A 24611-nucleotide genomic window follows, 5' to 3' on the forward strand; every position below is an offset into this window, starting at 1 on the left:
AGGAAACCAAGACCATGAATGATTAAATAACTTAGTTAAGGTCAGAGTGGCAGCACTTCGACTAGGATCCTGGTCTCTTAAGTACTGATCCAGTATAGTTTTCTGTGGTAGCACATTATCGCTCTATCACAAATCATTTATATTCATATATAATTCTTGTGATAAGCACCTACCATGACTCAAGCCTTGTGCTAGATGCTTTCACACACAGTCACTCAACTGAGAATTAACATATACGACATATTTTTCTAAGTTAAAACAATTATCAAATCAGGGCAAAAATTACAAACGCATTACAATCAAGTGCGGGAGACAGGTCGTCTTCTAAAAGGAATTTCCAGTAAGAACACTTTGGATTAGTGGGACCACTTAACCTAAAGGCTGTCTATTCTCTTGCCCCAGTGAGGCCCCCCACTTCGCTCCTTACTTGCCTTTCTCTCCAAAACTCAATTTAGATTTGCTAGGCTGCCTAACATTAATCCAACACATCCTCTAACCCCGTGAAGTTGCTGGCTCTCTTCTGTTTTTTTCCCTTTTGAAAGGCATTTTCCTGGCTCCTGCTGCAGAAACAGAATGTCATACTCCTTGTTTTGTCTTCAACCGACAGGCTTCTGCTATAGGTCTCAGCTCAACACCCACCCTTTCCCCTTCAGGTGCGGCAAAGAGGAAACAGACACAATGTGGTGGAAAGGTCTTGTACATAGTTTTGTTCATTTCAACGAAGGTGGGGAGCTGCACTCACTGAAGCCTATGGGGAAAGGCATCTGTGCCTGGAGGAAGGGGCGTGGCTCCCACACTATGGACTCCCGGTGGCGCTCCGAGCACCTTGAGCTTTAGCGGAAGTCTTGGTGCGAGTAGCCCTCGAGTCGTAAGTCTTCGCCTGCCCAAGTGAAGTCTGGTCAGTTTTAGCGGAAGTTGGCCTTTGGATGGTCCGTTTCACCGGCTTCTCCGGGTCCTGCTTCTTTTCTTCCCTAGCCTTGGAGCTTGGCCTTTTCTCATTCCGGGATCTGGGCCTGATGTCTTCCTTCTTGGCCCTCCCTTTCTCCTTGGTTCTGGAACTCACCAGGTGCTTGGCCCTTGACCTCACCTTCCTCAAGTCTGCCCTCGAGCGCCCCCTCCATACCTTCCTGGCCACCGTGCAGCACGCAGAGTGCCTGCGCCTGCGCCTGCGCCTGCGTAAATTCCACGCCCGGAGAGGGGTCTTCGGCGAGCGCACGCCCTCCTCCAGCCTTGGGCGTCCGGGCTTTCTCTTCGGCTTAGGAACCTTCCAGATCCTGAAGCAGCCGGCGGCTTCGCTACCGCTCACCCGGAGGAGAAGGCCCTTCCCTTCAGACCTGGACCCTTCGCCCAAGAGGCGGCCACACTTCCTGCGCACCTCGTAGCCCGCATTTCCGAACTCTTTCTTGAGAGCCGCCAGGGTCAGCCTTTTGTGCCCGGCGATGGCGCGGAGCAATAGCTGGGACACCTCGAGCACGGAGCGCGAGCCCCGCCTCAGCGGTCCCACGAGGACTCTTTCCGTGGGCTGCTGGGTTTTAACTTCAGGACCTTGGGATTCGTCCATGGTCTCAGCCCCTTCAGCCATGGCCCCGCTCCCGCTTCTGCGGGGCCACTGGCTCTGAACCTCACTCACCCAGGTATTAGCTAATAAGACTGCGGCTGCCGGCCACGTCACAAAGGCAGGTCCTGTTACGATGGCGGCCGACCCCAAGGGTAGAGGGTCCTTCTCACTTTTAAAACCAAATCAGACGCCATTTCCTTCTAGGTCTAAACCAATTCGGATTTTCAGAGCCTCTGCGCACCTGAAAAATCCCCTTTATAATATCCAGGGTTCTGATTCCTGGTCTTAAGTTTACACTTCTCATTGATCTTGATCTCAGCCGCTTTCTGAAGGTCACTATTTTTTCTGTGGTCCTGCACACCATCTACCCACATTCTCCTAAAAAGGAAGAGAACTTATTCCCAACCATCCACAAGTAATACAGTGCTCTTAAAAAGCAGCTGTGGTAGTCTATAAAACACAACCCAGCCGAGAAACTCCCATTTTTAGGTCCCACCAGGAAAATGTATGCAGTCGTATCTCCCTGGCTCTCAGCACAGTGGATTTTGTGCAAGAGTATGAAACAAAGTAAGAAATCACTATGGTCCCTCTACCCTAAACACAGTTCCCACACCTGCAAAGTTCAGATGCCCCGTTCAATTGGATTGGAACAATCCAGATTCCAAATAAGAAGAGCCTAACAACACTGTCTCATCATTATTCTTTAAACAGACTCTGTGCTTTTCTGCTTCTTGTCCTCTTTTTAGATTGCTTATCCCATCTCTGTCCAGATAAATCTTGCTTGTCTTTCAAAATCCTGCTAACTGCTCCTTCACTGAAGCCTCCTCAGACTCCTTCAGTAAAAGAATTTCTTTCCTCTTAATTACCACAATTACTTCTGTAACCCTGTATGGTTTTTTCTTTAAATTAATTTGATATTAGAAGGTACAGTGTGGCACAATAGTTTAAAAAAGAAAAAAGCTGGAGCTGGAAGACATAAATATATATCCTAGCTCTTTAACAGCCATGACATTAATAATCCTTAATATTTTTAAACCTGACTTCCTTATCTAAAAAAGGTTTAATAATCCCTTCCTACCAACATCACAGAAACATACCATATGCAAAAATTCAGAAGATGTGATAATAGACAAAGGAGCATAAAAGTTATTTCACTCTGTATCTTTCTATCTTTCCAACTAAATAAAAAGGTCTCTCAGAGTCAGACAGTCTTTGAATTTCTATACCCCATGCTGTACCTAATATAGCATTATTATATATAGCAAGCATTTGAGTCTGCTTAAGCTCCTTGCTGGTGAGGAGGCTTTCTCTGGATTCAGAAGGAAAGTCCCAGAAAAACATGAGAAAAGAGCAGGATGAATTTCAAAGGGCTGGAAATGAAGGCAACCAAGGAAGCTAGTTGTTCAAGGACCTCTAATTTAAGACACGGTTTGGCTGGGAATAATTCAAAGAATACCTCAAGTTGCAAAGCATATCATACTTTTCCAGAGGACATTCACATATCATCAGCAGTCATAGGCTGGAGTGTGGCATTGTTTCTTCCAGGAATCAAAGTTCCAGGAAGTTGCTTAGACCAGAGCTTGTTAAGTTTTAACGTGCACTTACTTCATAAAGTACAGCTTCCAATACATTAGATCTGAGATGGATCCAGAGATTTTATCAACAAGCTCCCACGTAGTTCCTGGATAAAACACAAGTGTTAGGGGTAGAGGAGAGTCAACAATGAGAAGGAAAATGGCACGAGATAAGACTGGAAACATAGATGAGGGTCAAGTTGTGAAGGACAGATACCATCATAATGACACAGATGTTATAGGTCACACAGCAGTTAAGTCGTAGAGTCTGGATTTAAACCTGAGTCTACTTAGTTCTGGACTTCCCTGGTGGCTCAGAGAGTAAAACATCTGCATGTAATGTGGGAGACCCGGGTCTAATCCCTGGGTCGGGAAGATCCCATGGAGAAGGAAATGGCAATCCACTCCAGTATTCTTGCCTGGAGAATCCCATGGACAGAGGAGCCTGGTAGGCTACAGTCCACGGGATTGCAAAGAACTGGACACGACTGAGACTTCACTTTCTACTTAATTATAAGGCCTGAGTTCTTAAAATTACTATGTTAGGTTTCCTTTTCTCCCCATTGCCTTATATATCTCCATTATAGAGTAGAGGGGCTTCCCAGGTGGCCCTGGTGGTAAAGAATCTGCCTGCTAATGCAGAAGATGCAAGAGATGCAGGCTTGATCCCTGGACTGGGAAGATCCTCTGGAGCAGGAAATGGCAGTCCGCTCCAATATTTCTGCCTGGAAAACTCCATGGGCAGAGGAGCCTGGTGGGCTACAGTCCATGGGGCTGCAAAGAGTTGGACATGTCTGAGCAGCTGAACACATATAGAGTAGAGGGAAGTTTATAATCACAGCTCAGAGTCAAGAGTATTTATAAGCAATCACTGTACTTTCTCCCAGGCTTTTGATCAGGGCAGAGTTCTGTGACCCTGAGGATTTCCAGGGGCAAGGGCTAACACAGCAGCACAGGCACAGTGCACCAAGGAAGAGCTGCCAGATGCAGAGGCAGAACTACATGGTGCTAGATTTCTCCCAGTTGTAGAGTCTCTTGGCCTGTCTATCCTTCCTAGTTGCATAGGCAAGTGGTCACAGGATGGGGCAACCACCAGAGAAAAAGAAAAACAGACAAAAGTGTCTGCTTTGTGAATAGGAGGAAAGTAAATGAAGTATCACCTTCATCAGCTGATTCCAGGTAAAAACAGGTTGTTTTTTTATGTATGATACTGCATACAACGGTATCATCATGAAGGAAAGAACCAAATAAAAAACCATGTTTATTGATACCCTTGTGATCACAAAGGAGGCAAACTGGAAACCTTTGAGGCTGAAATCAAAGGAAAAGAAAATAATGAAAAACTATCCAAAATACCAACACCTATGACAAAAAAGAGAAAACATTTTTATTTATATATAACCATTCATTTCACATAGATTTCTGTATAAGTATGCTGTAAATAACAGAGGAATAACTAAAAATGAGAAGTAGAAAACAAATGCCCCACCACCACTCAGGTGACTCAGAAGATAAGAAAGCCACTTGACATCTTTCATAGTGTTAGGTAGTTAGAATAGGAAAAAGGAGTCCAAAATGGCGGTGGCTAAAAGGCAAAGAAGGGAAAGGCCTGCAAAAATAGAACAAAGGAAGGTCCAAGGACCAGAGTGAGGACCTCAGGTAAAACAAACGGCCCTCCTGGCTAGCCCAATTTACATAGAGCAGGCTCAGGGAGAGGAGAGAAAAAAAAAAACATAATAAAAGAGGAGCCAAAATTGAACCAGGGCCTTCTCTTCGTGTCTTTTAGATTGGCCCACCCCCATGCCTCGAGGGTGTGTTTTCCTTTGCTTGCCAATAAAATTGAGCTATAACACTGGTCCATCCCCTACTTCAAATTTTTGCTGTGGTAAGACAGAACCGAGGAAATTACACATTCCTCCGACATATATGGTGCCATGACTCGGGTTTAACCTGGCTGAAACAATCTCAGCTTGGCCCCCACGAGTCAGAGGCCAAGCACAGCAGAAGCCCAACTCAGTGAAAACTTCCACGGTGAAAGCTGAACACAAAGAAAACCCAGTGCAGGGGAAGTGACAAGAAGCCCACTGTGCTGGAAACTGGGACAGCAAAAACAAACTCAGCAGAAAGCTCACACGGCTCAGTCTCAGATTGCAGGAGACCACCGATTCAGGTAGGAAGTCCTCCCTCCTGTGGCTGGAAGGACATATGGCTAATAAAATCTTAATTCCTTTACAATCTCTCATTTCTTGTTTGCTTGAACCCCGTGCAAACAGGCGAGCAGCAGTGGGTGCCCCAGGGTGTCCCGAAAGCTCCACTATGTGTGGTGCCCTAGTAGCTATTGCCAAAGTGGGTGGGAGTTCTTCGGTCCTTAATCTTCTTTGTGCCAAGGATCAGGCCAATGAAAACTGTGAGCACAGGTCAGGTATTTAGCAGATTTTCTGGCAGGTTATGAAGGGGATTCCTTGGCACATTTTTCCCACTGCTTTTTCCTCCCATCCTTCAGCTCCTCTCTCCTTCTATGCCATGGCTTACAAAGTATTGGGCAGGTCATCATCTTGCCATTTCTGAAAGTTGTGCTTAAAACCATTTACCTAAGATTGGGAGTCAAACCCACATGGCAGGGACTCTGTACTATGCTTAGTCACTCAGTCATATCTGACTGGGACTTGAAACCAGCCAAAACCCATGGTGCCTGGTTTTAGGACCTAATGAAGCTCAGGCTCTTGATGCCTCATTGCAAAAAATTCAGTGAGACACGCAGTGATAAGTAAGAGGTGGATTTGTTCGGATTTAGAGAGACACACACTCACAGGGTGTGGCCATTGCAGAGGGTGAGAGTGGTGTGGTTAGTTTTCCCTGAGCTGGGTGATTTCATATGCTAATGAGTAGGAGGATCATTCTGACAATTGGGGAACCACCCACTCCTCAGTCTTTTGACAGTGCCTTGGAACTGTCCTGGCACCTCTGGCTGTGTCATTTAGCTTGCATATTGAGGATCAAGGTTTAGTTGAATTTAACTTGTCATCTTGGACCCATTTGATTTTAATCAGTTTTTGTTATGCCTTTGGGCTAACATAAAGTTTTTTTTGTTATTGTGCCCTGCCCCCCTCCCTCCTGTTTCATGCTCTTTTCCTGAGCCCCATCCAGGCCCAAAATGTTGCCTCTACAATCTTCTGGAGAGACAACTAGAAAATAGTTGGCCCTTGGGAGAGACATACTGTATAATATCCAATCTCTCTAGATATCCAGGTCCTTATGTTTCCTACAACATGTGCAACAACAGCATCTCTCAATGAACACTTTGGGGCAGGTGACAGGCCCACAATGCCTGCTAGAAGTCCATCTGTTGGTGGCATCCCTTCAAGGGCAATTGGGCTTCCAGGGATAATATTTGCAACTCTGGGAGTTAGCCCTACAGGCCATTTGGGCCCAAAACCTCACCACCCTTCTCCTAAAGTTACAAGCATACTCCTGGATCAAATCTCCACTCCACTTTTATGAAGCATCTGGTCTGTTGCCTCATCAATTTGTTCTTAAGCCACTTACTAACTCCTACAACCAGGACCCTGCCCCCTTGTAGGCAACATCACTCCACCCCACTTATTATTATTAAAATACTCCTAATGCCCCCAACAGGACCAGATAACCCACTCCTTTGTCATTACTTCTGTTATTACCTAAAGTGGGTCTATGACAATGAGATGTCTACCGCTGGAGACACCCTAAGCTGCTCTTATGAAAGACTAGGGGAGGAAATCAATGACTTACATTCCCTCAGAACACTAACAGGCTGTTAGTGAAACCTGGCTGTTTCACCAGGTTCCCAGTCTCAGGGCATAGGCTTGGATTACTTTACATCATGGTAGCTATTCCCATCCACAGTGAACAAACCAGCAATTAGTCAAGATTACAACCCCTTAATCCTACCCAGCACTAGTCATGCTAGAGACCTTGGGGACATCCAACTCCAGCCTGGGGTCCCAGGAGGTCGACATGCCTCAATTTGCCTAAGGATTTGGTCCGCAGGAGGTTGTCATGCCTCAGCCTGCTCAGAGGTCCACCAGCCCGGGGTCCCAGGAGGTTAGCCTGCCTTGCTTGATCTGCCTAGGGATCTGGTCCTCAGAAGGTTGTCATGCCTCAACTTGCTTTGGGGATCCACTAGTCCAGGGGTACCAGGAGGTTGAAATGCCTAGACCTGCCCGGGGATTCGATCTCCAGGAGGCTGTCACACCTCAGCCTGCCTTGGGATCTGCACCCTGACCCAGGGACACCTGGCTCTCAGGTTGCAACAGTATTGGGTAGGATAAGCTTCAAAAAGACTCACCCCTAAGGAATTCCACCCATGAAAATAGAAGGAAGCCTGTTAGCTGTGGAACTATGCCCAGTCTCAGCAATAACTCAGGAGTCTAACAAGAACCCCATTGCCTTTCTGGAAAGGCTAAAAGGCCCTCTAAATGTTTACTAATCTGGACTTAAGACTCTTACAAGGGACAGGTGATTTTAAAAGACAAATTGCTGTGCCAGTGTGCACCAGACATCAGGATAAAGTTACAATAGCTACAGCAGCAGGACCCTGCTGCCTTTTTAGATGAGATGGTCCAAACAGCCACCAATTCCTTTTATTATTTACAGAGAACAGGAGCGGGAGGCCAAGGCCCAGGAAAGGGAGAGAAGGAAAGAGAAAAGGTATGCCCAGATGCTGACCACCCTCCAGAGAAGCCCTATGGCAAACCCCAAGTCCTTAAAGGATAAGGCACGAGGATCTGTAGACAGGCAGCACATTGGGCCAAAGAGTGTCAAAACTGTGACAAGTCTCCTAAAATGGCTTGCTACAAATGCCATCAGTTGGGACATTGGGTGGCACTCTATCCTCAGGACCCAAGAGCTTCTAGGTCAAGTCCCAAGCCTTACCTCATGATGGTTCAACAGGACTGAAGCGGCCTGCTCCAGCCAGCCCACCTGTCACAGATAACCATCATGGGGCTGGAGCCAAGGGTGCAACTGGATATGGCAGGTAGGTCCAAGAATTTCTCGGTTGACACAGGGGCTACCTACTCTGTCCTGACCTCCTACTCCGGAAACTTCTCCTCTCAAACCTGTACCATTTTAGGTGCCACAGGAAAAACAAGTACAAAAAGATTCACTCACCCAAGCACTTCTCTAGTTGCTGGGATGGACAAATATCTTCCCATCAGTTTCAGGTGGTCCCTGAGGGTCCAACTCCCTTATTGGGAAGAGGTCTTTCCCTGCCTTCGAAATCTTGCAGCTATTGCAGATCTGATAGAAGATACTTTAAAACTCTCTTTTGGGGACAAACTAACACTATTTTTACCATCCACTAAGTGAAACAACTCCTGAATGGGAGAGGCCATTTATGGATGTCTGATCAAAGGATCCTCAGATATCAAGTAGTGCTGATGGAAAATCCAGCCTGACTGTATCCCCTTGTGAGGTTCTTAACCTAGCTACCTTCCTGTCTACCACCAAGGGCTCTCTCCCCTTTCACTCTTGCCTAGAAACCTTGGACCACTGGACAAAACCCCGAGAGTGATTGTCAGAAGATCCTCTGACCAATCCTGAGGAAATCTGGTACACTGATGGAAGCAGCTTTGTCTTGGATGAAAAAAGAAGCACTGGATATGCAGTAGTATCCAGTTTTGAGACCATTGTGGCTAACCCTTTGCCACCAGGTACTTCAGCCCAATTAGCTGAGCTCATAGCCCTGATTCAAGCTTTAGAGCTGGGAAAAGGAAAGAGTAGCCATTTACACTGACCCCAAGTATGACTTTCTGGTGCTACATGCACATGCTGCTATTTGGAAAGAAAGAGGCCACTTGACCACCTGAGGGTCCCCAATCAAATATGGTGATCAAATCCTTAGGCTCTTAGAGGCAGTTCATCTGCCCACTGAGGTTTTAGTTTCTCATTGTAAAGGACACCAAAAAGGGAGCATGGAAGCGGCATGAAGGAACCAAGCACCGATCAGGCAGCTAAGAGAGCAGCCTTACAGAATAATGACCTAATATGGGTTTTCACCTTAGTTCCACAGACTAATTTGCCAGAAACTCCTTCATATACTGAAGGTGAGACTCTTAAAGCTAAAAGTGAGGCTTCCAAGAAGATCATACGGAGTAATTCCAAAAGGAGGGACTCCTTTTTCTGCCTGGGAACCTCCAATGGAAGTTGGATAACTCCTTACATGCCACCACTCATTTAGGGGAAAAGGCCCTCCAAAGATTACTAGAAAGGTCCTTCAGAGGAACAGGCCTCCAAACGACTATAAGGCAAGTGGTCTCTTGTCCCACATGCCAGTTAAACAACCCCCAAGGAGCTCAAAGACCCCAGCTGGCCCAGCCCATCCAACAATGTGGGACCTACCCAGGAGAGGACTGGCAGATGAACTTCACCCAGATGCCAGTTTCTCAAGGGTATAAATACCTATTAGTCATGATAGATATGTTCACCAGGATGGATTGAAGGCTTTCCCACCCAGACTGAGAAGGCTGAGGAAGTGGTTTAAAAAAAAAAACAAAACTGCTCCATGAAATCATTCCAAGATTTGGTCTGCCCAGGTCATTACAAAGTGACAAAAGGACATCATTTACTTCTAAGGTCACCCAAGGGGTATCTACAGTATTGGGCATTACTATCTCCATTGTGCCTGGAGGTCTCAGCCTTCAGGAAAAGTAGAAAGAACCAACCAATTCTTAAAATCAGCGATAAAAATGGTAACCCAAGAGACTTCCCTGGGATGGAAAGAGGCTTTACCAATAGCTCTCCTCCACACCTGTATTGCCCCTAAGGAACAGATTGGTCTTAATCCTTATGAGATGCTATATGGGAGACCTCTTGTTTATGTCAATAACCTCTTCCTAGATCCAGAGGGTCAGTCCCTCCAGTCTTATACCATGGCCACTGGGCAATTCCAACAGGATATACGCTCACAGGGTGTTAACCAGGACCCAAAAAATTCTAAAAGGTCACCACTATGTGTTCCAGGGATTCAAGTCCTAATCAAAATCTGGAAAGATGGGTGCCCAAAGACTGAACTCCAGCCCACGTGGAAGGGCCCCTACCCTGTAATACTTTCTACCCCCACAGCAGTCAAGGTACCAGGACACAACTCCTGGATTCACTACTTAGGAGTGAAGCCATGAAAGAAAACAGAAGAGGAAACTCAATACACCTCTGAGCCCCTGGGAGCACTCAGATACCTCTTCAGAACTGCATATAATTGCCATTCTAATGAACACCCCAAAATTAAGTTTCTGGGAATAAGATTTCTCAGGACAGCTCTAAAGAGCCAACACAGCTTGGCAGGGATTGTACTCCAAAACAGACAGGAGATAGATCGCTTGATCCCTGAATAAGGAGGGACTTGAGCCATCTTGAATGAGACATGTTGTTTCTGGGTAAATACCTCCATCTAAGTTAAAGAAAGTCTCACAGTCCTCAAGAAAAACATTCTAGATCATACAGGACTTCAAAGAATGAGCTGGAGAGTTCTTGGGGAGGCTACAATCTCTCTGAGGATCCTTCTCCTGGCAATAGGGAATTTGGAGTTGCCTAATGCCCTTGCTAATCCTTGTTATCACCATATCGATGCTGCTTATGATTGCTCCATGTATTATCAATTGTGTAACCCATTTTGTCTCTGCCCTGGTCAACAGGCTACAACATGCAGTGCCAGTTTAACAAGAATATATAAAACTACAGCTGACCACAGAAAATATCACTCACTCTTAGAGGGACACTGCTATAAGGACTCTGAGGCTTGAAACTAGCAAGAGGGGGAGGCCCAATGCCCCTTGCCATCCCAGTTCAGCAGGAAGTAGCCAGAGAGACTTTGACACCCCTATTCCCAAAGAATTGGGCCTCCCATCTCTTGAGGGGGGAATGTTATGTAGTTAGAATAGGAAAAAGGAGTCCAAAATGGCAGTAGCTAAAAGACAAAGAAGGGTAAAACCCGTGAAACTACAACAAAGGGAGGTCCAGAGACTGGAGTGAGGACCAGTCATGGACCCGCCCAGACCTGCCCTCATGCCTCGAGGATGTAGTTTCCTTTGCTTGCCAATAAAACTGAGCTGTAGATGGTAACAATAACCCTATATGCAAAACAGAAAAAGAGACCCAGATGTATAGAACAGACTTGTGGACTCTGGGAGAAGGCGAGGGTGGGATGTTTCAAGAGAACAGCATTGAAACATGTATATTATCTAGGGTGAAACATCACCAGCCCAGGTTGGGTACATGAGACAAGTGCTTGGGCCTGGTGCACTGGGAAGACCCAGAGGGATCGGGTGGAGAGGGAGGTGGGAGGGGGGACTGGGATGGGGAATACATGTAAATCCATGGCTAATTCATTTCAATGTATGACAAAAACTACTGTAATGATGTAAAGTAATTAGCCTCCAACTAATAAAAATAAATGGGAAAAAAAAAAAACTTAACAAAAAAAAAAAACTGAGCTGTAACACTGGTCAGTCCGTTACTTCAAATTTTTGCTGTGGCAAGACAGAACTGAGGAAATTACACACACCCCTTAAAAAGCACCAATCTCTTCCTCTTTAGAATAAACCAACTTGCCAGCTCCCATCTTCTGACACCCCAAAAGGAAAAGAAACTCCAAGAGAAAATAATTTCTTCAGGAAGAGACAGTACAAACCAACATCATACCCCTAATCAAGAAATACCAACTCCAGCTCCAGAAAGACTGAACTATCCCTTCCAATTTTAATAGTCTATGATTATAAACCAGAAGTTATCACCGAAAGAGGACAGAACCACCCAGTTGTGAGAAAGATCAATAGCTGTTAGTTTCTGGAAGTCCTGGGGACTGTGTGTTGGTGGGGGTGGGGGGTGGAAAGTGGTAGTGGGGAGGAAAAGGACACTTGGAAATGTGTAGTCTAAACCCTTCTGCTTCAAGTTCCAGAGCAAGATCATTTTGTCCTTGGAAACAAGACCCTTCCTCTAGGGTAGTTATGCCTCTATGAGGAACTTCATTGAAATATTTAAACAATAAGCAACCTTTTATTACTACACTAAATTCTAAGACCATCAGAGGTTTTATTAATCTCATTCCTTCACACAGTGTTATATAGCTCTAACTTCACCAAGGATAACTCCATGTCAGGTACAGCAAAATTTAGTAGCACATGCTGATCTAACCTCAATCTATAATAATCTATAAATAATCTCACTGCCTCTCAGGCCTGGAGTTCCCAGGGGCTAGGTCTTTCTGACTCAATTATCTTACATTGATTCAATTTCTCTCTCCCCAAACTGAATGACAGAAACCTGTTTAGCAATCTATTACAACTGACCTTAAACTGCTAGTTTTTTTTTTTTTTTTGCAAAAGTAACTTCCCATCTCATTTTGTTTTATATTCTAAAACTCTTTTCCTCTCCTGAACTACTACTGTGCCTTTCACTTTAGTGCAAATAACCCCACAACAGTTATTTGAGCAAATAAGCCCACTGGTCCACTCATGGCTTTCGGGAGCATTAAAGTGGTTTCACAAAAAGTAACCCAAAGATATCAAAAGTCCTTAAAAGCATGGAGACAGTCTAGTAATTGGACCTTCATTATTTTTAACCCTCAGCACAACTGTTCAGAAAGGAGTACAGAGAATCTAGACCCAGGTGATCTTACTGGAGGACCAGGCAAACCCCTCAGCAATTAGCCTGCAAATATGAAGATCTGGCCTCTCTAAGCCCTTCAAAGAAGCTCTAAGCACTCTGTAAAACATACCCACCCCCACATACATAAAACCTATACAAATGACAGCAGGAGAGAAATATGGGCTTTGGTATACTAAAATCCTAACCAAAACAAAGATATGCTATACAAATTAAATCTTTCATCCAGGGGTTATTAATAGTTAAGTCTTTCCATATATCTAAAATATGGGATGATTAAGAGTCATTCTACTACAGTCAGTTAAGTCTCAAGCTAAAACCCCGTTTCTCTGAGGATTTATACTTTTAACACGAGACTTGGGAAATCCCAAGACACAGTCATGTTACAGCCCCCCAGTAACACTATATTCTAGGCATCAATTTTTTTCAATTCAATTCAATCAACATCAAATTTTTCAATTCAATTATTTTATTGTAATTCCCAGCCATCTACCCCTTTTCAAATTATCAGAGTATTCCCAGAATATGTACAAATGAAGCCAAAGCAGAAACAAAAAATTGGCAAATAACCATCATTTAGCATAATATATTGGGTTGGCTAAAAAGTTCATTGAAGTTTTTCCACATAATGCTATGGAAAAGCCCAAATGAACTTTTTGGCCAACCCAATATGTTAACTCCTATAGCCTGAGAATTAAAATATCCCAGACCTAAAAGCCCAATTTGATATATCAATCCCACCATGAAGAACCTTATTTCTAACCTAATCTCTAAACACCTAAAATTCCACAAAATTGAATTCACTTATTAAAAACTGCTTTCCACCAAATTAAGTAACCATGTAAATAAATATCCATGCTAAAGAATACAGCCAAAAGCAAGCTTTATTTGCACTCCATTTAACAATGCATGTTCTGGTATTTTACTATATACTGCTGCTACTGCTAAGTCACTTCAGTCGTGTCCGACTCTGTGTGACACCATCCCTGGGATTCTCCAGGCAAGAACACTGGAGTGGGTTGCCATTTCCTTCTCCAATGCATAAAAGTGAAAAGTGAAAGTGAAGTTGCTCAATAATGTCTGACTCTTCGCGACCCCATGGACTGCAGCCTACCAGGCTCCTCCGTCCATGGGATTTTCCAGGCAAGAGTACTGGAGGGGGGTGCCATTGCTATATTTTACTATATAACTTCCCCCAATTTTTTCTTCAAAGCTCACATTTTAAGTTTTTCAATTCAAAAAACACTACATTTCCTGGGAAAATAATACCCGTTTAAAAATTTTAACCCAACTATTCTCCCATGGATTTTTGTCAACCTTTGATCCATCTAGGGAAGAAGAGCTACTGTTTACTGAAGGCCTATGGGCCAAGCATTATAATTGATTATAAATTATCACTAATTCTTTCAACAACAATGAAAGTAGGTAATATTATTCACATTTATAGATGAGAAGGTAAATGGTATAGAAGGAAAAGTTCAGAATGAGAATTCTCCACAGTTCACAAATAAATCCAACAAGGATCTCAAATTTTCCTCTTCCATCTAGAGAAGAGAAATTACAACACTCTCTTTTCTTCTATCGTTTCGCCAATCAAAGCTTTGAGCAAGCAATTCATATTCTCCTTTTCCTACGATAATTTCTACCATTATAACTATGCCAGTTACCAGTTTATTGCCTTTCATCAACAAATTCACCCTTTGTTGCCCAGTATGTGAAAATAGATCAGGGTCTTTTAAATACTTTTTGTTTTCCCATGTCTTGTCAGTAGAGGGCACTGGAGAGACAGCGTAGGAGGAAACAGTTCCTCTCTAGTTCTGGTTATCTCTGACCTCTCCATCAGATTTTTAGAGCAGATGTTGGAAAACTGCAGTCTAAGGGCCAAATCCAGCCTGCTGCCTGTTTTTAAATGGCTTGTGGGCACCACTCAAGTGGACCAGCAATTTGAGCTTCAGAGAACAAGACAGAATGTTCCCACCTCTATTTCATCCTCCACTGCCAGCAGAGCCTATGCCTCCCTGGCCTGGGGATGCCTCACCACTGCCCTGGACCTGTACTTGTCACTACTACAGGCTCCTCAATACTCCAGCCAGCTGCCCAAATTGACATGACGCAGCTCTCTGAGAGGTGAGAAAGGCATCCTGGGATCCGGGTGTAACTAAGGCAGAGAGAGAAACTGCACCCCACACCACTACCTTCCTGCCAGGTCCCTCTCACTTGGACTGACTGCTGTTTGTCCCAAGAATGCCTCAGTTGATGGCAAATGGCAGGGCAACATGATCTGAACCCTCATTCCAAGTTTGTCCTTCCTTGTTATTCTCCTATAACTGCTTAAAAATTCTTTATATTAACTTTTCCCTGTTTAAATTACTGTGTGGTTTCTGTCTCCTGACTGGACCAGACTAAAACAGTAGCATCAGGGGAGTTTTGCAACAGTGGGCTATTCATTAAATTCAACCTAAAAAACAAATTTCATCTTAAAATGAAGCCCATTACTTAAAATCATTTTATATTTTTAACAAAGACCCTGAAGTTTTTAATCTGTTTGTCATTAGACCTAATTTTTAACAAGTTAGGAGTAACTTTTAATGAGAAATATATAGAATGTAACATTTAACAAGTTGATTTTTTAATACTCATGTTTCACCACACACTAGTAAATTTAAAATGGATCAAAGAATTAAACATTGAAAATAAAAGCAGGAAAATGTTTATACAAAAGAATTTCTAAGCATAAAAGTAATGAGAGGGACTCCCCTGGTGGTCCAGAAGCTAAGACTCTGTACTTCCAATACAACGGGCCCAAGTTCAATCCCTGGTCAGGGAACTAGATCCCACATGCCACAACTAAGACCCATCACAGCCAAATAAATAAAAATAGACATTTTTTTAAATACCAAAAGATTTCATGTTGAAAAGAAAAAGTAATGAGAGAATCACAGAGAAAATTCCTTACAAATGATTATATAAAAATCTTAAAATTTGGTACACCAAAAAATTAAGAGTAAATATGCAAACTGAGGTTTTCCTGGCAACAGTCAGAGAAGGTACTGTCCTGGTTTTCTAGCCAGGAATGGGGAAACCTGAGGGCCAGAGAGTAAGCAGATGATGAAGGAAATGAGGGAGCTGGAAAAAAGGAACCTTAAAGTTTTGAGTATGGAGTGTTGATCTTACCTCCTAGCTGTACATTTGTGAAACTGACTGAAATTAGTAGAGTTAAGATTTTAAATTAACACTGCATTACACTGAATTTTGCTATGCTTCTTGGATCTACAAATTTATACTTTTCACCAAGTTTGGGAGGTTTTCTACCATTATTTCTTCAAATACACTTTTTTTTTCTCCTGCTTCAGTCTCTCCTTCGTCTTCCTCTGGAACTTCTATATCATGGTTCTGTATCATTACATTACATTACATACTCTCCCCAGGTTTCAGGCTGGTTGTTGAGGTGGATACACAAGAGGAGAAGACCAAAATAGCACTGTAAGACTTTGAAAACTAAATTAAAATTGAAACCAGAGCCCACAGAAAACAAGCCAAGACATATGATCAAAACATAATCACATTAACTGCCTGCTGTAAAACTAAATAAATCAACATTTTCCAGAAGATTTAAACAGAACTCAGAGTCTCATAATATAATATTCAATATGTCCAAGAGAGAATCTGAAATTACTCAACATAAGTGGAAAACCTAAACAACTCCCTAAAGAAAAGGCAAACAACAGATGCCAACTGCAAGATGACCTAAGTGTCAGAATTATCAATGACTGAAAAGCAGCTGTTACAACATAATCCAAGAAGTCAGAGTTGTTGAAATGAATGGGAAGACCGAAGTTTTCAGAAAAGAAATAGGAGTTTCTTTTTTTAAGGAACAATTTTAGAATAGAAAAACTCAGTAAGTGAAATTTTAAAATTCACTATAGAGATTCAGAGCATTATGGAGGTGACAGAAGAGTAAGTGAAATTGAAGATAAAAATTATAGGTATACTTTGCTTTGTTTTATTACACTTCACAGATACTGTATCTGTTATAAATTGAAGGTTTGTGGAAACCCTATGTCAAGCAAGTCATTTTGGTAATTCTTACAATGTTTCAAAGTTTTTCATAATTATTATATAAGCTATGGCAATCTGTGATCTTTGATGTTACTACAAAAGTATTTTTTAATTAAGACATGCACAATGTTTTTTAGAAATAATGTTATTGTACACTTAATAGACTACCGTATGGTGTAAACATAAATTTTATATGCACTCAGTTCAGTTCCGGAGAAGGCAATGGCACTCCACTCCAGTACTCTTGCCTGGAAAATCCCATGGACGGAGGAGCCTGGGAGGCTGCAGTCCATAGGGTTGCTAAGAGTCGGACACAACTGCGCGACTTCACTTTCACTTTTCACTTTCATGCATTGGAGATGGAAATGGCAACCCACTCCAGTGTTCTTGCCTGGAGAATCCCAGGGATGAGGGACCCTGGTGGGCTGCCTTCTATGTTGGACACAACTGAAGCGGCTTAGCAGCAGCAGCAGCAGTTCAGTTCAATTCAGTTGCTCAGTCGTGTCCGACTCTTTGCAACCCCACGGATTGCAGCATGCCAGGCTTCCCTGTCCATCGCCAATCCCAGAGTTTACTCAAACTCACGTCCATTAAGTCCATGATGCCATCCAGCCATCTCATCCTCTGTCGTCCCCTTCTCCTCCTGCCCTCAATCTTTCTCAGCATCAGGGTCTTCTCAAATGAGTCAGTTCTTTGCATCAGGTGGCCAAAGTAGTATATGCACTAGGAAATAGAAAATTTCTTTTGATTCAGTTTATTACAATATTTGCTTTATTGTTTTGGCCTGGAACTGAACTCTCAATATCTCTGAGGTATGCCTGTATTATATACAAGCTAGAGAAGGAAAAAAGAGTGAAAAGAATTGAAATAGTCTTAGAGATCTGTAGAACAATATCAAAGGAACCAATATTCATGATACAGAAGTTCCAGAGGAAGAGGAGACAGAGACTGAAGCAGGAGGGGGGAAAAAATGTGTATTTGAAGAAACAATGGTAGAAAACCTCCCAAATTTGGTGGAAAGTATAAATTTGTAGATCTAAGAAGCACAGCAAAATTCAGATGGATAAACTTAAAGAAAATCATAGGTAGACACATCACAATCAAACTGCTTAAAGCCAAAAGATAAAGAAAAAAACTTAAAAGCAGACAAAAAATTACCTTTCATATAGGTGAACAAAAATTCATATGATGGCATTCAGGTCAGAAAATAGTAGAACACTTTAAAATAACTAATTGGTTCAGATGGCTTCTAAAATCTTTTCTGTGAATTGCAAATCAAATATGGTGTTTGGATATAACTGGATTAGCAACTGTATACACACAAAAAAGGAGATACTGAATAATCCACTAAAGCTTACTACCTTCTCCACCTGAAGATTGGAGAGAAAAAGGAGAAAGGCCTTGCTATTTATTCTCTAGAGCAACAACTCTCAAAATGTAGTCCAATACCCCTGGGGGAGCCAAGACTTCCAAGGGAATTTCAGAAGGTCAAACTTTTCACAATAAATTCTAAGACATTATTTACCTAGGTTGACATTTATTTGATAGTGAAAAACCAACAGTGGGTAAAACTGCTGCCCTCTTAACATGAACCAAGGCAGTGGCACCAAACTGTACTAAAAAGCACTATATTCTTTCCCACTATACTCAGAGAAAAGAAGGAAAAGAAAGCAAGTTTTATTTTAAATTTCTTTGATGAAGTAATAAAAAATTATAGGTTTTTAAAAATCTCAACCCTTGAGTGAACATTTTTAATAGTGTGTGTGGCAAAATGGGAGGTATACAAAAAGTACTTCTGCTATGTGCTGAAGTTTAGTGGTTGTCTCAAGGAAAAGCTTTTGTGCAACTGTTTGAGTTGCAAGCTGAACTAGCCACTTTTTCATGGAAACTATTTTACCTGAAAGAACAACTGAAATATAAACAATGATTATTCAAAATGGATATCTGGCAAACTTATTCTCAAATATGGACAAAGTATCTCTATCATATCAAATAAAACCACTGACAGTATTTACTGATAATGATAAAATTCATGCACCACATACCAAAAACTTTTTTAGAAGACCCTCATTATTTTTTAAAATGTAAAGAGATCATGGGTTCAAAAAGTTTGAGAATCACTCCTCTTGGGAAGGAACCTGATGAGCAGAATGAGAGAAATGGAGACTTCAATAGAGATAATACAGGCACTGGGTGAAGAAAACCTCCGCCTTTGAGGATTTTTTTTTTTTTTTTTTTTTTTTACTTACTCAGATCCCAGTGGAGTAGGAAATGGCAACCCACTCCAATATTCTTGCCTGGAAAATTCCATGAACAGAGGAGCCTGGCAGGCTACAGTTCATGGACACAAAGAGTCAGACATGACTGAGCATTCATACACACAAGCCCAAGGTCTCAAGGCAGTCCCTGAGCAAGGAGAAAATCCCAGAGGAAGGGAAAGGGCAGGCTCTGGAATGTTTCAGGACAAGCAGCTGGAGGAGATATAGGGCCCAATAACCTTCATCTGAAAAGTCACAGTCCAGTGGGAAGATGTCTAAAGTATCAAACATCCCTGCCCCAAATGGACTCTGAGAACTGAAAAGAGTGTCCTAAAGTCCCTGCTGTTCTGTATTTCAAGAAAATTTACAGTTAGATTCACAGGATCTCAGTTACCTGTCCTTGATTCATTCTTGGCCTGCTCAGGACCCCTCTGACACCAGAGGGGAAATACAGGAAAGGATGGTTGGTTGCTGGGCTGCTAACAAACTGGTCAAGGACTTGGGTGAGTTTCAAAGATATGACTGTGGCACTGTTTACAACATGGGGAGATAGTTAGGGAGTTTGGGATTGACATGTACACACTGCTATATTTAAAATAGATAACCAACAAGGTCCTACTGAATAGCACAGGGAACTCTGCTCAATTTTATGTGGCAGCCCGGATGGTAGGGGAGCCTGGGAGAGAACACATACATGTTTGTGCATGGCTGAGTCACTCAGCTGTGAACCTGAAACTATCATAACATTGTTAATCAGCTATACTCCAATATAAAATGAAAAGTTTAAAAAAAAAAGATACAACTGTGGAATTCACCCAGAAGAAGTAGGCTTTGTTAGACCCTTCTCAGCAAAAACACACACAGAATAAGATGCAGGAGAACTACAGAAACAGCATCACTTGCGCATCATTATCAAGGAACCCAGTTTTATCTCCTGGTTGGAGAAAAAGGATAGGATGATGACAGAGAAGGATGAAAATCTCCAAACACCTGTCCAGACTTGTTGCTGTTTAGATACTAAGTCATGTCTGACTCTTTTACAACCCTATGGACTATAGCCCACCAGGCTCCTCTGTCCATGGGAGTTTTCAGGCAAGAATACTAGATTGGATTGCCGTTTCTTTCTCCAGGGGATCTTCCCAACCTAGAGGTCAAACCTCATCTGCTGCATTGGCAGGTGGATTCCTTACCACTGAGCCACCTAGGCAGCATGTCCAGATTTGTAGATTTTACTTAAAACTAAAGGGTCAAGTCTTAAGCAAGATTTTTTTCAGATAAAAGTCATGTACTTGTATGGAGAGAAGTCATCTCAGAGAAAAACTCTGAATATAATCCGTACAGTCCATAGGATCACACAGAGTCAGACACAACTGAAGCAACTTAGCACCGCACACATAATCAGTACAAGATCTAACTTTACTCAACACAAGAAAATTGCTACTGGTGAGAAATGCTGTGAAAGTAATTAATGTGGAAAATATTTCAGCACTACTCCTATGCATATAGAAATACATAATGAGGACAAACCCTAAGAGTGTAAGAACTCTTAGGAAGGCCTTTGATTATTACTCATCCCTTCAGATACATGTGAGAATTCACACTAGCATAGAACACTATGAACATAAGTAGTGTTTTCAAGTCTTTAGCAATAGATGTGTCCCTGGATGGCACAAGAGAATTCATACTGGAGACAATCCCTACAAACATAATTGATATGGAAAGGCTTCAGTGTAAATTCTACCTGCACTGCACACATAAGCCTGGTGAGAAACTCTATAAAGGCCAAGATTGTGGAAAAATCTTCAGGAAGCACTTGCATTTAATGTACACATGAGAACTCACACTGAAGAAAATGCTATACTTGCAATTAATATGAAAAATTCTTTGTAGTAGTTTTTCCCTTAGTGTGTGCAACAGAATACAAAATGGAACTCAGAGACTGTGGGAAAGTTTTTAGTGTTACTTCATCCCTTAGTAAACATGACAAACCACATCAGAGAAAAGCCCTATGAATGTACTCAGTACAGAAAATCCTTCCACTGATCTTCTTTGCTTACTTAACTGTGCATAACAGCATACTCAGTGGGGAGAATTCCTATGAATGCAACTAGTGTTGAAAAGCACTTATTGATCTTTCATCCCTTAGACAATCTAAGAGAATTCATACCGGACAGAAATCTCATGAATGTTACTAATGAGTAGGGGACAATTTCTCTGCCCTTAGGTAATGGATGAGCAATCACACCAGGGAGAAATACCTTGAATGTCATCAGTGTGATTGAGCCTTCTATTTTGCACAAGATAAATGACACAACAGGAATACATAAGGAATGTGTATCTCTCATCTTTTAACACTGGAGAAAATATCTTTAATGTAATTAGCAACTTTCTGGGTATGTGACTAGTGCAGTCACACAGGGCTCTAGGCTTGAAGTTTAATACTAGGTTGCGATCTTAAAATTCTTAACTTTATTTTTTAGCTTATTTCTTGCAAGTGAAATTGTCTGGGACAATGAGGCATGTGCTGGAAGCTTTGAAGCTCATGCAGAGTCCTTCCTCCTGCCACCTCCTGCCTCTTGGGGACAAACTCTATATATTAATATATATGAGAGTTCTGAGATAATTTTTACAGCTAAATATTATACCAAAAGTCTCCTTTGACACTCATATACAAAATTATGCCATAAATGGGTACAACTTTCTCTACAATTACTAAAAGAATACTAAAAGAAATAAATACACGTATATGTGGACCTAGACTAGCACCCTTGATTATGTACCAATACTACGAGATGGCTGCAGACTTAACAGATTAAAGCACTAACTTTCCAAAGCACTTAAATTGATTCAGAAACTATATTATTAAAAACATAGCATTCTCCTATTCACAATATGTACTAGAGAAGCATTTATCTAGCATAAACAGACAAAATGACAGCAAGTTCTGGAAACAAAGACCACATATTTCAACCCCGACCCTCATCACCACCAGAAATAGTTTCGTCCCTCAACAACTGCTTTTATAAAACAACAAATGTGATTGACCAACACCTCAAGGGATAACTCCAACTTAAAATCAACCCAGAGTTTTCACATGCTAAAATATTTGGCAAGTTCTTCCACCTACACTGGATTCCTGTTGGTCTACCAGATTTCACCTTTCATAGATTTCAGGAAAACAGACACACACTTTCTTTGCCATTCATTTCCAGTTTCCTTTATTGGATACTTGGGAAACATTCCCCTTTATAGATCCTGTCCCACTTTCTCATATGCTTCTTCCTTCAACCACCAAAAGAATACATTAAAGTTACATTTAAACTAATTTTTAACTATTTTTAAAATCAATAGGGAAAAAGCTTTTAGGGCATCTATCAAACTTTAGGAGAGAAATAAAGTATGTCTGAACATTAGCAAAAAAAAAAAAAAGTAGGTTTCAGGATTAGTATCCAAAAATCTTAATTACCCAGAAAAGGGTTAAATCTTGGTCATCTCATATATCAGAATCCTAAAATATGACTTTCCAGAAGAAAAGGACCAGACTATGGGTAAAACGCCTAGCCTCCTGAAATTATTTCAGTGCTTCACAAACTTTCAGATACAGTTGCTCCTTTTTCCTAATCTACTAGTGGCTTTTATTCTTCATATGCTTCTTACCTGGGTCTTTTTGCCAGGATTCAGTTGCTTTAAGATCCTTAAGATACAGGTACCAAGTCTCTTTGCACCTGTAGTCAGTAAAGTTGATGAAGTCACCCTGAGTCCTGAAAAATTAAAACAATATGTTAGATAAATTAATTCTGCCCTACCTGCAGCCTCTGAACTGCCAACAGTTATTTTTGTCTTCAAGCAAATATTTGTATTGTATTTTTCTGATTCATTGATATTGGTCATTATTAAGAATGTGGAAAATACAAAAAGTGCAATAAAGAAAGAAAGAATCACATAGAAGCCTTAAACATGAAAGCATCTACTCTGAAGAAATTAGGGCAGGCATTTTTTAGAAAGAGAAAATTAAGGGTAGGGAAAGAATGCCCACATAAATTAAGACACCAAGGAGGCTTGCTCTTCCAGTGGTCATAAAAAGTAGGGATTTTCAATACATAAAAGAAAGGGAAATTTTTCAGAGAAAATGGAGTAGGCAATACTTCTCCTGCTTATTCTACCTTCCTTCTATTCACGTTACCTGCAATGAATACATACCTGCACTGAACACATGCTTCTTCCATTCCTGGAGAAAGTGTGTCTTCAGAAAACTTCCATTACTGGGTCTTCTAAAAACTATTTTCTTTTTTTTTTTTTTCATTTATTTTTATTAGTTGGAGGCTAATTACTTCACAACATTGCAGTGGGTTTTGTCATACATTGACATGAATCAGCCATGGAGTTACATGTATTCCCCATTCCGATCCCCCCTCCCACCTCGCTCTCCACCCGATTCCTCTGGGTCTTCCCAGTGCACCAGGCCCGAGCACTTGTCTCATGCATCCCACGTGGGCTGGTGATCCGTTTCACTATAGATAATATACATGCTGTTCTCTGGAAACATCCCACCCTCGCCTTCTCCCACAGAGTCCAAAAGTCTGTTCTGTACATCTATGTCTCTTTTCTGTTTTGCATATAGGGTTATCATTACCATCTTTCTAAATTCCATATATATTCTAAAAACTATTTTCAAAAATTCTTAATTTTTCCCACCTCCACAAGTCAGAGGTCACAGCGGTAAGACCTGTGAGTGAAGTAGGCAGAAACACCCGCCATGGAAGCTGAGCGACCCTCAGGCGTTCAGAGGTGTCCACCTGAAAACGATGGTTCCCAAGGAGTGGCCTTCGGAGAGATGACAGGGCCTCCCAGAGTCACCCCGCCCACAGAGGAAGGTAACCCACATGCCTTGAGGAAAGGGGAAACCACGCCGCCAATAGCAGTGAAGCTGTTATTAGGACGGTGCTTCTCCTCCCAGGAGACCCTGCGCGTTGGGGAGTTCCCCAAACGTCGGCCAATGAGAGCAGCTTTCCCCTGGCCCCGCCCCTGCTGTATTCCAGGCCCGAGGTGGGAAGGAGGAGGCTCTTCAGAGCTCTGTGCCAGAGTTATAAAGAAATTTGGTAACTGCTAGCAAAGAGCACATGCGGCGAGGGATATCAGGAGCAAAACACAGACGAATAGTTAAAGGTGAAAGGCCAAAGAGCAAAAGAAACAAAGAACAGAGGTTACTTTCTGTGAGGCTAGGGAAAGGACCTCGCTGGCCAAGTGGAGCGCTGAGGAGACTCCTGAGGTGAGAAAGAATTGCTTATCAAAGGACTAGGCAGAGCAAAGAAAAGGAACCAAGGCATAAAGCCAGAATGAATGGCTGGGCAGAGCCAGGAGAAAACCTTTCCCCAACTCTTAGAAATTTCTGAATAACTAATGAATATAGCCTTTTCTTTCCTGCCTTTTGATGTTCTTTCCATCTATAGCAGTAGTCCCTGACCTTTGTGGCACCAGGGATTAGTTTTGTGGAAGACAAGTTTCCCAAGACTCGGGTTGGGG

General features: G+C 42.1%; 1 protein-coding gene across 1 annotated transcript; it reads right to left on the bottom strand.

Moving 5' to 3' along the window:
* Window positions 1-681: 681 nt before the first annotated feature.
* H1-7 (H1.7 linker histone) lies at window positions 682-23314 on the bottom strand. The gene is made up of 4 exons (XM_070454848.1): window positions 23289-23314; window positions 22746-22849; window positions 3164-3239; window positions 682-1727 (listed from the first exon to the last, which is right to left on the bottom strand). The coding sequence occupies exons 1-4, from the start codon at window positions 23312-23314 to the stop codon at window positions 797-799; spliced, it is 1137 nt and encodes a 378-aa protein (XP_070310949.1). The 3' UTR covers window positions 682-796.
* Between the last annotated feature and the right edge of the window lie 1297 nt (window positions 23315-24611).

Source organism: Odocoileus virginianus, chromosome 24, assembly GCF_023699985.2.
Source record: "Odocoileus virginianus isolate 20LAN1187 ecotype Illinois chromosome 24, Ovbor_1.2, whole genome shotgun sequence".
In the NCBI taxonomy this organism is placed as follows: domain Eukaryota; kingdom Metazoa; phylum Chordata; class Mammalia; order Artiodactyla; family Cervidae; genus Odocoileus; species Odocoileus virginianus.